Genomic DNA, 14092 nt, shown 5'->3' with positions numbered 1-14092 from the left:
CTGCATAGGCACTAATCAGAAATGCAGGCTTTTGAACTGAGCTTTGATTACAACCTGATTAATCTCACTCCACTTTATTCTGGCAGATATGGTTTCCATATTCCCCCCCCAAAAAAATTTACATTTAGATTTCACTGACCACAACCGTTATCCACTTTGCCTCATTCCATTTAAATGTAGCTTTGGCCCAGAGTAGGCGATGGCATTTCTGGTTAATTTTTTTTCACATATGACAGTATTGCTAACTTTTCCAGTCATCCCAACTTTTCTGAAAAGTGTTGCAGCCATCAAAGTCAAAATTACCTTATTTTTTCAATAAAATGGTACATTTCAACATTTGTTATGTTTTGTATGTTATGTGAATTAAACATGGGTTTATTAGATTTACAAATTGTATTCTGCTTTTATTTACATGTTACACAGCATCCCAACATTTTGGAAATTGGAGTTGTAGTTTACATTATAGAATGCGTGAATAAATCATAAATCAAAATAATTACACAACTACCTCATTGTAGTTAAAGATAATCACAGCTTGAATACAGTTAATATAGCTTTATGGTTCATTTTAAGATTTTGTCATTTAGATTGTGTTAAAAATTGTGCACAATGATGTGTAAGAATCTTAATTAAAAACTAGATGGTGTCTTTTCACAGAACAAAATGAGGTGCTGCTAGGTTTTCAATTAAGAAAGGAAACTTTTTTTTTTTTCCGTGATTTATTAAACAAAACACAGTACCACCTTCAAGTTCATCAAAATGAAATAAAAAAAGATAAAGAGAGAAATGGATTGAACTACTTCACTGTCACGGTCTGATGAGCAGGTGTACAAAAGATACAAGAGATGAGCCTTGCCCATTTGGACAGTGCTTTACAACCTACTGACCACTAGCAGACACTGAGAAATAATGACGGTATGAACGCTCACTAGGTACAAGCATACACTACATACATTGTATTTTACATAAGTTGTTTTTTTACATTTTCATTAAGCTTTTCATTCTTCAATGGAAAGGCGAAGGAAAAGAGATGGTGTGGCATACATAGTAATTTAGTTACAATAATAAAATGTTAGATCAGTATGTCAAAGCCATACACAAATGTGTTTTATTTTTCTTGGTTTTAGTTTTTCAAAAAACAACAAAAAAAAATAAACAATAAGGATTGAGCAGGAGCTTTAGGGCATCACACTATAAAGCAGTTACAAATAAGTAGAAGGCTCAGTAACAGTAGATGTACAAGGAGTAGATGAGGGAAAATATCATTATGCAAAGGCTTGGCAGAGACGGTAAATATGCAAATCTCTTGTACATGTAATGAATACAAATAAACAAAAAAAATAGCAAAATTATACCAATCTATATCTATATTCATAAATATCTATATAGTAAAACTTTCCTTCTGGTTAGGTCATGCAGCAGTCACAGCTGAGCTATTGTGACATTGGTTTAAGTCATGAGGTTGTACAGTGTAAACAAACAGGGAAAGGCATCCAACGAAACAGAGGCATTAAGCATTCAATACAAAGATTGGAATCTGGGGTGGACTCTGCCTATTCCGAGACTTTGTACTGCAATTATTTAGTAACCCTCTCAGTCCAATTTCCAATGTAACACAACAGGGAAAACTGAATTTCAAATAGGTAAAACTGGCAATTCAGTACTTTGGCCAAAATCAGGTCATGTTCAGATTAAACTCCACCCCCTTGCCATGCCTTGACTCTCAACACTCTTTTGTTTTTCTCATTTTATCCTCAACAAATATAAGCAGTGAAATACAAGGACAAGCAGTTATCATAAAGTTCATTGGCAGCACACTTACACACAGAGAGAGATGATGTTCAGTGTACTGGGCACAGGACAATGAAAAGTGCTGGCCTTTTCAACATTCAAAACAGAACATAGGATAAAGTCAAGGTAGAGAGAGTCAGAGAGAGCAAAATATATGCTGTACAAATGCAATATAGATCGGTTAAAGCTTATAAATACAGATCTTAAAAAGAAAAATGGTAAAACAACACTCATGAATCAGCTTAAGTTGAACATGTCTTTGACTCCCCAGCAAAAAGGCATGGGTATTTTGTACAGGACAAAATCTATACACCACATCCTCATATTAGATGAGAAAGCAGGCACAAAAACAGGGTTAAAGTTCAGTGTTGAAGAAAACAAGCTCAAGGGCTGCATGGATGCATGTTTTGTACATTACCACTAACTTCTTTCTTTCTTTCTTTCTTTCTTTCTTTCTTTCTTTCTTTCTTTCTTTCTTTCTTTCTTTCTTTCTTTCTTTCTTTCTTTCTTTCTTTCACATGTAATGCATGACTATCTTAAGCAACACTACCCACATTCTTCCTTTATTCAATAATAATTTGTTGTTTTTAATGTAGCTCAGTCACCACTACAGACACCCAGTCTCTGTTTTCAGTTTTCAGCTTTTGCCAGAAATCAGTTGCTTCAATTTTTGCCCTGTTCTAATAACATACTTAACTCTTCTGAGGCAAAATACATTTTTGAAAGAAAAAAAAGGCACAATGAAAGGAGAGATATCATTAGAGGAGTGTTAACCAGTGACCCTGGACAAGCATGTGTGTGATTGTTAAATTTGATATTTTTACATAATGCGCTTATAATAAGTTGAAAACAGTGCTGGTAAACATAATTTGCTTTTTACCATTCACCAATGTTTTTTCATTTTGCTGCTGGGTATCAGGTGACTGTTTCTGTTTGTTCTTAATTGATCTGTGATATATCTCCATAGTGTAGACCCATACATAGAGCAGAGCAAGCAGAAGCATTAGTTTACCATTGTCTATTTAGAGTAAACCATTTTTACTTTACAACATGGCACACAACCTGCCTGTTGGCACCTTATTTACACCAGCACACACCCCACTTCTGATCTCATAGCTTATCCTTTTCTCCTCACAATGTGTACAATTATTATTATTATGATTTTTTTTTTTTACATTTTTTAAGAGTCTTTTGTTAATCAGAAGTGGTGTACTGCTTTCAACCTTCTTACATCAAATTTTGTCTTTTGTCTAATTTTGAAACAACACTGATAATAAGGCAGAGGTGTCAACAGTATCTTAATGTTTCTAACTGTTTTTGAGAAAACGTAGTGGTCAGGCACTATGATTATGGAGGACAACTGATCAATAATGTCATCAAAGTGAACGGAGTTTGGTATGGTCAATTTAAAACAAATCTTAATTAGAGCCTTCATGTTGAGTTGGAAGTCATGAAACATTTGTTTTATTTTAGAATGAAAATAAAGATCCAATATTTCTAGTCCATAATCATATTAATTAGTTCTATCATGACCTGTTGAGATCTCTGTCTTATATATAAAATCTTAGCATTTCTAATCATCATCATCTTTCCCTTTCTCCTTTTTGTCTTTTTTTTCCTTTTCCTTCTTCTTCTTTTTCTTCTTCTTAGCTTCTTCTTTTTTGCCAAAAGTGATGAAGTCGCTCTTATCATCACCATCCTGCCCTTGTCTGATAGAGATGATAGCCGGAGAGCCAGGGATAATAAAGGCTTCAGGTGGGACCTCACCGGGCTTCAGATGCTGAGGGGGCATTCCAGGGGCAGGACCATACCGAAATTGCCAACTATTGCTGTCAACACCAGCGCCTACAGGAGGGGACACCTCGCCACCTTCATTATCTATCAGACAGAGAAATGGACAGAAAAAAATATTGTTAATGTCTCCAGTTTAAAAAACCCACAAATAGATTTTTAATAAATGTAAACATAATGTAATACGTGTTGCATTTTGTTCTATAATACTATCTACTATCAATATATATATATATATATATATATAATATTAATATATATATATATATATATATATATAATATATATATATATATATATATATATATATATATATATATATATATATATATATATATATATATATATATATATATATATATATATATATATATATATATATATATATATATATATATATATATATATATATATGTATATATATATGTATATATATATATATATATATATATATATATATATATATATATATATATATATATATATATATATATATATATATACAGTGAGGAAAATAAGAATTTGAACACCCTGCTATTTTGCAAGTTCTCCCACTTAGAAATCATGGAGGGGTCTGAAATTGTCATCGTAGGTGCATGTCCACTGTGAGAGACATGTCCACTGTGAGAGACAATCTAAAAAAAAAAAAACTAGAAATTACAATGTATGATTTTTAAACTATTTATTTGTATGATACAGCTGCAAATAAGTATTTGAGCACCTGAGAAAGTCAATGTTAATATTTGGTACAGTAGCCTTTGTTTGCAATTACAGAGGTCAAACGTTTCCTGTAGTTTTTCACCAGGTTTGCACACACTGCAGGAGGGATTTTGTCCCACTCCTCCACACAGATCTTCTCTAGATCAGTCAGGTTTCTGGCCTCAGCCTGAGTTTGAGTTTCCTCCAAAGATTCTCTATTGGGTTAGGTCTGGACTGGCTAGGCCATGCCAGAACCTTGATATGCTTCTTACAGAGCCACTCTTTGGTTATCCTGGCTGTGTGCTTCGGGTCATTGTCATGTTGGAAGACCCAGCCTCGACCCATCTCCAATGCTCTAACTGAGGGAAGGAGGTTGTTCCCCAAAATCTCGCAATACATGGCCCCGGTCATCCTCCCCTTAATACAGTGGAGTCGCCCTGTCCCATGTGCTGAAAAACACCCTCAAAGCATGACGCTACCACCCCCATGCTTCACAGTATGGATGGTGTTGCCATCCTGGACATGTGCTGGTTTAAGCAGGGGAACCTTCCGTGCCATGCATGATTTCAAACCATGACGTCTTAGTGTATTACCAACAGTAACCTTGGAAACGGTGGTTCCAGCTCTTTTCAGGTCATTGACCAGCTCCTCCCATGTAGTTCTGGGCTGATTTCTCACCTTCCTTAGGATCATTGAGACCCCACGAGGTGAGATCTTGCATGGAGCCCCAGTCCGAGGGAGATTGACAGTCATGTTTAGCTTCTTCCATTTTTTAATGATTGCTCCAACAGTGGACCTTTTTTCACCAAGCTGTTTGGCAATTTCCCCGTAGCCCTTTCCAGCCTTGTGGAGGTGTACAATTTTGTCTCTAGTGTCTTTGGACAGCTCTTTGGTCTTGGCCATGTTAGTAGTTGGATTTTTACTGATTGTATGGGGTGGACAGGTGTCTTTATGCAGCCTCAAACAACCTCAACGACCTCAAACAGGTGCATCTAATTTAGGATAATAAATGTAGTGGAGGTGGACATTTTAAAGGCAGACTAACAGGTCTTTGAGGGTCAGAATTCTAGCTGATAGACAGGTGTTCAAATACTTATTTGCAGCTGTATCATACAAATAAATAGTTTAAATATCATATATTGTGATTTCTGGAATTTATTTTTTTAGATTATGTCTCTCACAGTGGAAATGCACCTACGATGACAATTTTAGACCCCTCCATGATTTCTAAGTGGGAGAACTTGCAAAATAGCAGGGTGTTCAAATACTTATTTTCCCCACGGTGTACATATATAAATAATATTACTACCAATATACATTCAAATAATGTCTTGTATTACACAGGCACTGATAAGAATGCAATATTAGGCAGCCATGGCACAGAATGGGTCAGGATCCAGCAGCTAAGGATTAGATGTCAGGTTCAACCCACAACCCATTAGAGCAGTTAAACAGAAAGGTCAGAGAAGAAAGGTTGACATTTTAGTAGAGGCAAACACACACTGACACAAAGGCAAACTAACAGACACATAAACACACACACACATAAAGACACACACACACACACACACACACACACACACACACACACACACACACACACACACACACACACACACACACACACGGACACACACACACACGGACACAGCTAAGTTTACTTAACTTAACCACTTTTTAAGGTAAAATGTGCCATTGGAATTCTTAAAATAGAATAGATGTGTGTTTGTGTGTGTGTGTGTGTGTGTGTGTGTGTGTGTGTGTGTGTGTGTGTGTGTGTGTGTGTGTGTGTGTTAAATCTGTAGCATGGACAAGGGAAAATACAGCCAATCAAAAACACTGACAGATGACTGTTATTTGATCTTTCCAATGTCTTGGGCTGTAAAACTGCAGATATATAGATTTCTTATTAATCTGATCCTGATTTCATTTTAACATAAAGCTGATTTTGTTGTAATCCTCTAGATTCCCTTTCACTTCTTTTTTTTTACACAGCATGGGTGCTTCTTTTTTTTGTCAAGATTCTTATTTAAGGCTGATCATGCACTACTAGTTTGCTAGAATGTGTGCAATGGTGTAAGAATAACCTTGTCTGCAAACAGGAGCTGTTCTTTATCTGGTGGATATAATGTATTTCTCCAAAATGTGCTTAGTACATCAGAATATATAACAGTAGTACAGAACACCTCTCACATTCCATTAGACCTCTGACATTCCATTGCTCTTCTTCCCCATCTTAGAAAAAAAAATGCGAAATGCAGTGTAAAAATGCAAAAAATAGGCATTACTGAAGGTAAAAGGTGAAACGAACACACAGCAGAGTTATTTACTTAAACCTAAGATCTTTATGCTCTGTGTGTCACTTTTCCATATAATACTTTGGGTTCCGGTATTTCTGGATTTTTTTTTCTTTCTTGTTTTCTTTACAGTGTATGGGCACAAGGATGAGAATGGCAGGATAGGCGAAATGTAAATATTTTTGTGTTATTTTCCATAATAAATATAATGATTCAACATTAAACATGAAAGCTAAAGGTTTAATGCCTTTTGCACTGCATGCTGCTTGATTTGATTTTGTATATATGTATATATGAAAAGATACACCTAGGTCTATCTAGTCTCAGAATCCCGATGAAAAACAGCAGATGGCAATCACCAGGTTTTGTGTACATGCAGCCAAGAAACCAATTGTGTGTGTGTGTGTGTGTGTGTGTGTGTGTGTGTGTGTGTGTGTGTGTGTGTGTGTGTGTGTTTGGTCTTACTATGGATGAAATAAATGACATCAAATGCTTATTATTTTTTATTTAGAGCAGTATATTTTTTTCAATTTGATTCTTAACCTTAATTGATTCAACAGTTAATATACATGTATATGGAGTAAATATAAATTAATATGTACATTTATTAATTCTATTTTAAACCTTGTATGTAATTTTTATTCAGTGTAAATTGGATACCTTTAAAAGGAGTTTCTGATGGGGTGTTAAAAATACAAAATATTGAGAAACTGTATTTGATGGTTGTAAAAAATGCTTTTGTTTTCTGGATCTTTGCACTTAATAAAAAATGCTTTGCACACTGTTCCTTAACTTATTCCCATATAAATCTAGTGAATCTCAGAGAAGCCTCTTGCAGTTCTGAAGCACAAGATAATTGTGTGTCTTTGCCATGTGAGAGAATATTGCAAAAGTTCTGAAATATAGAACAGCACAGGTTGGCAAACCTAGTGAACTTTGAATTGCCAGAACTAAAAAGGTCATGGCCATTCACCTCTCTTCTTCCTCACCATTTTCTCTCTCTATCTCTCTGCCCTCTTTCTTTAATATTATATGTTGCATACATTTTTGTTTTACATCTGACTTTCTCTAATAATTTTATTCATAAACCTTTCAAAGTCTGTAGACTTGTAGACGGTATAGAAAAAATGTCTATGGACACATGTAATATTACATTATATAATATTTTCCTTTGCATTTAAAGAGACCTGTTTCAGTAAAGCAATATCCATTAATACATGGCTTTCCAAGGATGCAGTGGAAGAACTCAAATCTCCTGCACAGAGATTTGACTCCAATGCCATTTTACAAACTGTAATGCTGACAGCATGCCAAGACTTCTTGCACAGCATCGGTGCCTGACCTCAGTGGTAAACTAGTGTAAAGCTTTCCCAGATTAGAGGAGACTGTTATGATAGGGGTTGGGTAAGGTGGGGTATATGGGATATGCGTATATGCGTATATGCACATATTGTATAGTGAAATTAATGGTTCGAAATTTAATGGATGGAAATGATGAACCTTATCATGTCCTCCTGCCTGCCCTCTGTGAGGTGATTCAGCACCACACCTCTCCCTCTCCCTCTCTCACTTCTCTCTCTCTCTCTCTCTCTCTCTCTCTCTCTCACACACACACACACACACACACACACACACACACACACACACACACACACACACACACACACACACACATAGTGCTCTGACTGAGGGAATGAATGGTTGCTGTGGAAACTGTCTCTTCAAGTGGCTAAGGCAAAGACACTGATGAAGAATAATGTTTTAAGCCCTCTTTATGTGTTCTTGCTCTCTCTCTCTCTCTTTCTCTCTCTCTCTCTCTCTCTCTCTCTCTCTCTCTCTCTCTCTCTCTCTCTCTCATTCTCTTTTTTTCCCTATTAGCAAAAGCCATTGCAGACACCTTCTTGTTACATCTTGAACTCTCTATGTTCAATAAATAATCTAAATGGAATACATAAGCAGTCAAAAGCATGATATTCATGAAAGGAGATGATTGAGATACTTGGAGAAAAAAACAGAAGAATCACATTTTAATGTGATTCTCTTACTCTGTGCCAAGACTGATCTCTCCAACTGGTCCAACAGGAAAATGCACATAGATGCACATATATATACACATATGAAATATATACACATATGATAATTAAAGTAATAATACTTTTTTAATATTATTAAATCTCAAATTACATATGCAGTTATGTTAGACCAATTTCTGTAAACCAACAATATGTGCAGAATAATGTTCAAACATGCTGACTCATTTACTTTCTGTGGGTTATAAATCAGCTGCATCTCAAACTTGACATCACTCACCCTACAGTACTTAATTCACATTTTCTATATAGAATAAATTGATCTTTCATAACCCAAATAATTGCACTGTCCTCCCCTCCCCCTTTCCCACTTAACTTGCCTCTCTTGTGCCTCTCTTATGTAATTATGTCCTCCCTCTCCATTACGTTCTATTTGAACAGTTATTTAACTGTATTATATTTAATTGTATATGTTTAATTTTAAATAGCCTTTATTCCACTGATTCAATGATGAAATTTTGTTTCCTGTCTTGCTCTCTCTTCTTCTCTATTTCTGTGAACTGATCTACAAATCACATCACTTTAACCTGCCGAGAGTGACATGGCAGCAAATTAAAAGTTGTCTTGTTTTGACAATATGTAATTAAATATATACAAATAATGCAGATAAACTTCAACCTAAACCTACATTTGTAACCCTTTTTAAAAAACATGTTAAATTAAATTATTATTGTTTCATAATTGCAATGCAATAATTATAAACAAGACATTTTCCATTGCTTTAACACCACAGAAAATGGCAAAATTTACATTCATACATGTCAATTTCTGTTCTCATGATTGGTGCCTGTATTTTATTTGTTGTTAGTTTATTTGTTCATTTGTTTTTATTTCAAAAATGAACAAATTTGTGATTGTGAATAAGTCAAGGTTTGTTTCTGTTTGAGTGTGCGTGTGTGTGTGTGTGTGTGCGTGTGCGTGTGGGAAACAAGATTATATTGAGCACTGTAAACATGTCGATCTTAATTACCTCTACACTGTAAGTCCTTGTCAGTCTGTTGTCTTGTTTATTCTCTGCATTGCTTTTCATTTTGTAGAGATATCGATCACCATCATCAGGTCATGACATAACTTGTCTTAGGTGATAAACAGGCATCCTCTTTTATTTGTTTCGAAATGGAGCAGCCAGTGTGAGTCTTTATATATTTGGCAGATAAGAACTAATGATTGTAATGTGCCAGGCCCACTACATCAACTTATAAGCTAAATTCTATTGAAAGTGTAGTAGAGTAATACAATAACTTAATTGTGTTACTAATGTCTATCAAAAAAGTATTAAAGGCATTTTGTTGTGATGTAATTAAATAGTATATAAGACACACACACACACACACACACACACACACACACACACACACACACACACACACACACACACACACACATATACACACACACACACACACACACACACACACACACACACATACACACACACACACACACATACACACACACATACACACACACACACACATACACACACACACACACACACACACACACACACACACACACACACACACACACACACACATATACACACATACATATCACAATATTAGAATCTAAGCTATTACTGGTATCAGCAAACAAATGATAAACCTTCCAAATAAAACAATACCAAATGTGTTTAGTGCCATTTGGAAGGTTTGTCATTTGTTTGCTGATGCCAGTAATAGCTTAGATTCTAATATCGTATATGTCATTATAATTGCTATAAATCAGTTATTTATTCTGCATTCTGTATTCGAAATACAGCCTCATTATACTTCAGGGTATTCATTTCAGTTTTCTAAATAACTATCATTAAAAACACATTACCTTACAGGCTCTTGGCCTTAGAATTATTTTCATCTGTTATTTAGAGCTATTTCACAAATTCAAAAGACAACTGCAGGGAAAATTTTGAGAAAGCAATTTTAGACATTTTTAAGGCAAGAGATGATGTATGTGAGCTCCTAAATTGATTGTGGGATAGACAGTAACAGATATACAGATGTAATAAAGTAAAAATTCTGAAGAAGGTAGAACATAAAGATACAGGTAAGTGGCATAGCAGACAATTAAGCTGTTTTCTTTTATTCACTGCATTTGGAGTCACAGAAGAAAAAATTATCATTAAATATAAATTCGGCATGACTTCACACACTGAGTTCACCTTCTGGTAAAGTTATGGAAAACAGGATTTAGACAGTGTGGTGTCTTACCAGGAGCACTGGAGACAGTAGGCCAATTCTGAACCAGAACACCTTGAGCACCCTGCATCACAGATGACTCCTCCATATGGACTGAGCTGCAAACAGAAACAGAAACACACACACACACACACACACACACACACACACACACACACACACACACACACACACACACACACACACACACACACACACACACACACACACAGAGGAATGTGAAATGTTGCATCAAATTAATTAAGCTGGATAATTAGACTAGAATAATTGTATTAAAGATGAATAAGACAATGAACCCAATGAATAAATTAAATTGTGAATACAGGTGTAGAGAAACCCTTGTAAAACATAATCTCAACATTTTTAAGCACATTATTTCTGTACACCAGCCAAGCAAGACAAATTGTCTTTAAACTTCCATAAAAAAATATCATATTTTTAAACATAGTGCTTGCCTAGTGCTAGTATTTAATGCTGGTCCAATGCTAGATAGCTGGTCCAATGCTAGATCCAATGCTGGTCTAATGCTGGTCCTGGTCAAATGCTAGATCATATAAATTAGCATGAGCTCAAAACCTTCTTTTCAACGACTTTAAAATAATTGCACAAATAAGGCCACAGGTATATGTGTAAAAGCATGGCAGGCAACACAGCATATCCTAAGTGATATACAGTTATAAGCCTATTTCATTAAATGCATTATCCTATCCTCATAACAAAATGAGTGATGGAGCTGCATACACACCTTTATCTTTGGGCTACTAAGAATTTAGGCCTTTTTTGTCATCCGTAATTTTAATTTGAATTTGAAAAATGTTTATATTTTTTATTTATTTTCCATCCACACCCCGTGATCCGATTTGATTCGGTTGAATTTCGGTACTTTTAGGAGGAAGAAGTGCAAAACAAAATTGCTTGTGTTTTTATTATTATTATTATTATTATTATTATTATTATTATTATTATTATTATTAATAATAAGATTTGTGAATATCAAGAGTTAACTTTTTTAAAACAATTTTAAATAAAATGCCTATATATATATATATATATATATATATATATATATATATATATATATATATATATATATATATATATATATATATATATATATTGTATATATAAATTGTTAATATATATATATATATATATATATATATATATATATATATATATATATATATATATATATATATATATATATATATATATTAACAATTTGGAGCTTGTCTAGTATTATTAATTTTAATTTGTGGGAGCATGTTGGTTCATTACATAGTATTTTTTATATAAAAAAGAAACAAAAAAGATGAACCGAGAAGCTATACTATACTTACATAGCGAGGTATGTGTAACTGCAAGAATGCAGCATTTCTAGCCGTCCTCCATTTTAGGTTTGCTTTATTTTGTTCTTAATTTATAATAAATATGGCACAGGCTTCATAACACCATTTCACAAGTTTTCTTATCTTCCCTTCCAGATTTGTACATATTTTACCATGCGTCTGTAGACAAAGTTTATTATTTAATTTTAGATTCTACTTATTTAGATTGTCTTATAGCCCATTTTAACATCTTTAAAGGTCAAGTTACTAAGACTATATAATTCTAATATATTGCCAATGAGAAGGAACGGACATGATACTTGCTTACTTCTTCAGGCTATTCACACCTTTTCCCTTTATTTGCCTCATCTTACTATTTTTACATTCTATTTTATCTGTCATTCTATTGAAAGGCACTTTTAGGATTTCTAAAATGTAATCTGTGTATAAAAATATCTTTCTCTTTCAACTTTGTAAGGACAAAGACAAATCCTCTCAAATTGAACAAATAATAACAGAACAAATCCTCACAAATCCGACGATATACAAAAGATGTATATATAATATATAATTAAACCAGAGTGGCATCCAGAGCAAGGATTCTGTTCTCCATATACACCATTATATAAAAGACCAAGCAACATGTATGATCTTATCCATTTGCACACACAATATTCCCAGTTTGTACAGAGTGCCAGCAGCTGTGTGTGCTATCCAGTCTTTCATCTCTGGTGACCTTTACTGTCACAATAAAGTGACAGTTGCAGCAGGACTGCTTCTAACAGTATCCCTGGCAATTTGCTTTTTAAATTTAAAAAAAGAAACAGACCTGTAGTGTTAACCGGGTTTCTAGTTTCTTGTTTCTAGGCTCTGTTGATTCATACATTTTCAATCCACTTTGCATTTTCTACTGAGATCCACAGGTATATAAATGTAAAAGTTTTTAAATATGCTGTGTGAATAATTAAGAATTAAGAAAAAAGTTGTAATCCTACCTTTGCATTCCTGCTCTGAGAGAAGCTGAATATCTCCAATCTGCATTGGGAGGCTTGGGCTGCAGCAAATATATGAGGGAAGGGAAGGAGAGCAGAGAAATTGCAAAGATGAGAAAAAGAAGTAGTAGTAGAAGAAGAAATAAAAGAAGAAGAAGAAGAAGAAGAAGAAGAAAAAGAAGAATTGTTAAATACAGATTTTTTTATGACAAAAGGCAATTTTGGTTATAAAGATTTATAAATTATATTTGCTGCTATATCTTCATTCTTCTCCTGCATGGAAAGGATTAGTGAATGCATATACACACACACAACAATTATTTCAAGGTCAGAGATATTTGGAAAAAAAATATGGTAAGATCCATTGTTGCCATTTCACCAAACCTGAAAAGCACATCAACAATAAAACCTAGTATTTGTTATGTTTTGACACATCTTAGCCAAAACATAGTAGTATAAGCATTCAAAGTTCTTTAAAAATAAAATAAAATGGGAGATAAAATGCTGATAGGCATATTAAGTGCAACTATTAGTTATTGTAAGAATCTTTTTTTAAAAATCTGTGAATAATACCTAAATCTTTGCTTCCACAGTTATACAAGCTTTCTGTTACTGACACATACAAATTGAGAAATTGAATCAATTTTGTAATAGGATCTATCATAACATGCATCTATTAAACAATGTGTGGATAGCACTTGTTGCATTTATGAGCCTGTTAGATCAACACAGCTCACATTGTATATAATATAACTGGTTTCTTTGTCTTTTTTTTTTATCCAGCAAAATGATTTTGAAATACCAACCATTACTAAATCAGTTTCTTTTTCAAAACCAGCACATTGGAAAACAATACCAGAATCAACAGTCTAATATACTAATTTAAGTACTGTAGGTCTAAAGTGC

At 34.1% G+C, this 14092-nt stretch overlaps 1 protein-coding gene across 6 annotated transcripts in view; it reads right to left on the bottom strand.

The window, feature by feature from the left end:
* Positions 1-700: 700 nt before the first annotated feature.
* Positions 701-14092, bottom strand: part of LOC310728999 (protocadherin alpha-C2-like) — a 60206-nt gene continuing 46814 nt past the window's right edge. For all 6 annotated transcript variants that reach the window (XM_083546915.1, XM_083546913.1, XM_083546918.1 and 3 more), the window contains 3 exons: positions 13190-13248; positions 10879-10964; positions 701-3669 (listed from right to left, as the gene is read on the bottom strand). In XM_083546915.1, coding sequence (XP_083403041.1) covers positions 3365-3669; positions 10879-10964; positions 13190-13248 — 450 coding nt within the window. In that variant the 3' untranslated portion in view covers positions 701-3364. The remainder of the gene's footprint in view (positions 3670-10878; positions 10965-13189; positions 13249-14092) is intronic.

Source organism: Silurus aristotelis (genome assembly GCF_946808225.1).
Source record: "Silurus aristotelis genome assembly, chromosome: 7".
Classification (NCBI taxonomy): domain Eukaryota; kingdom Metazoa; phylum Chordata; class Actinopteri; order Siluriformes; family Siluridae; genus Silurus; species Silurus aristotelis.
This window is presented reverse-complemented; position numbering and strand designations above follow the sequence as displayed.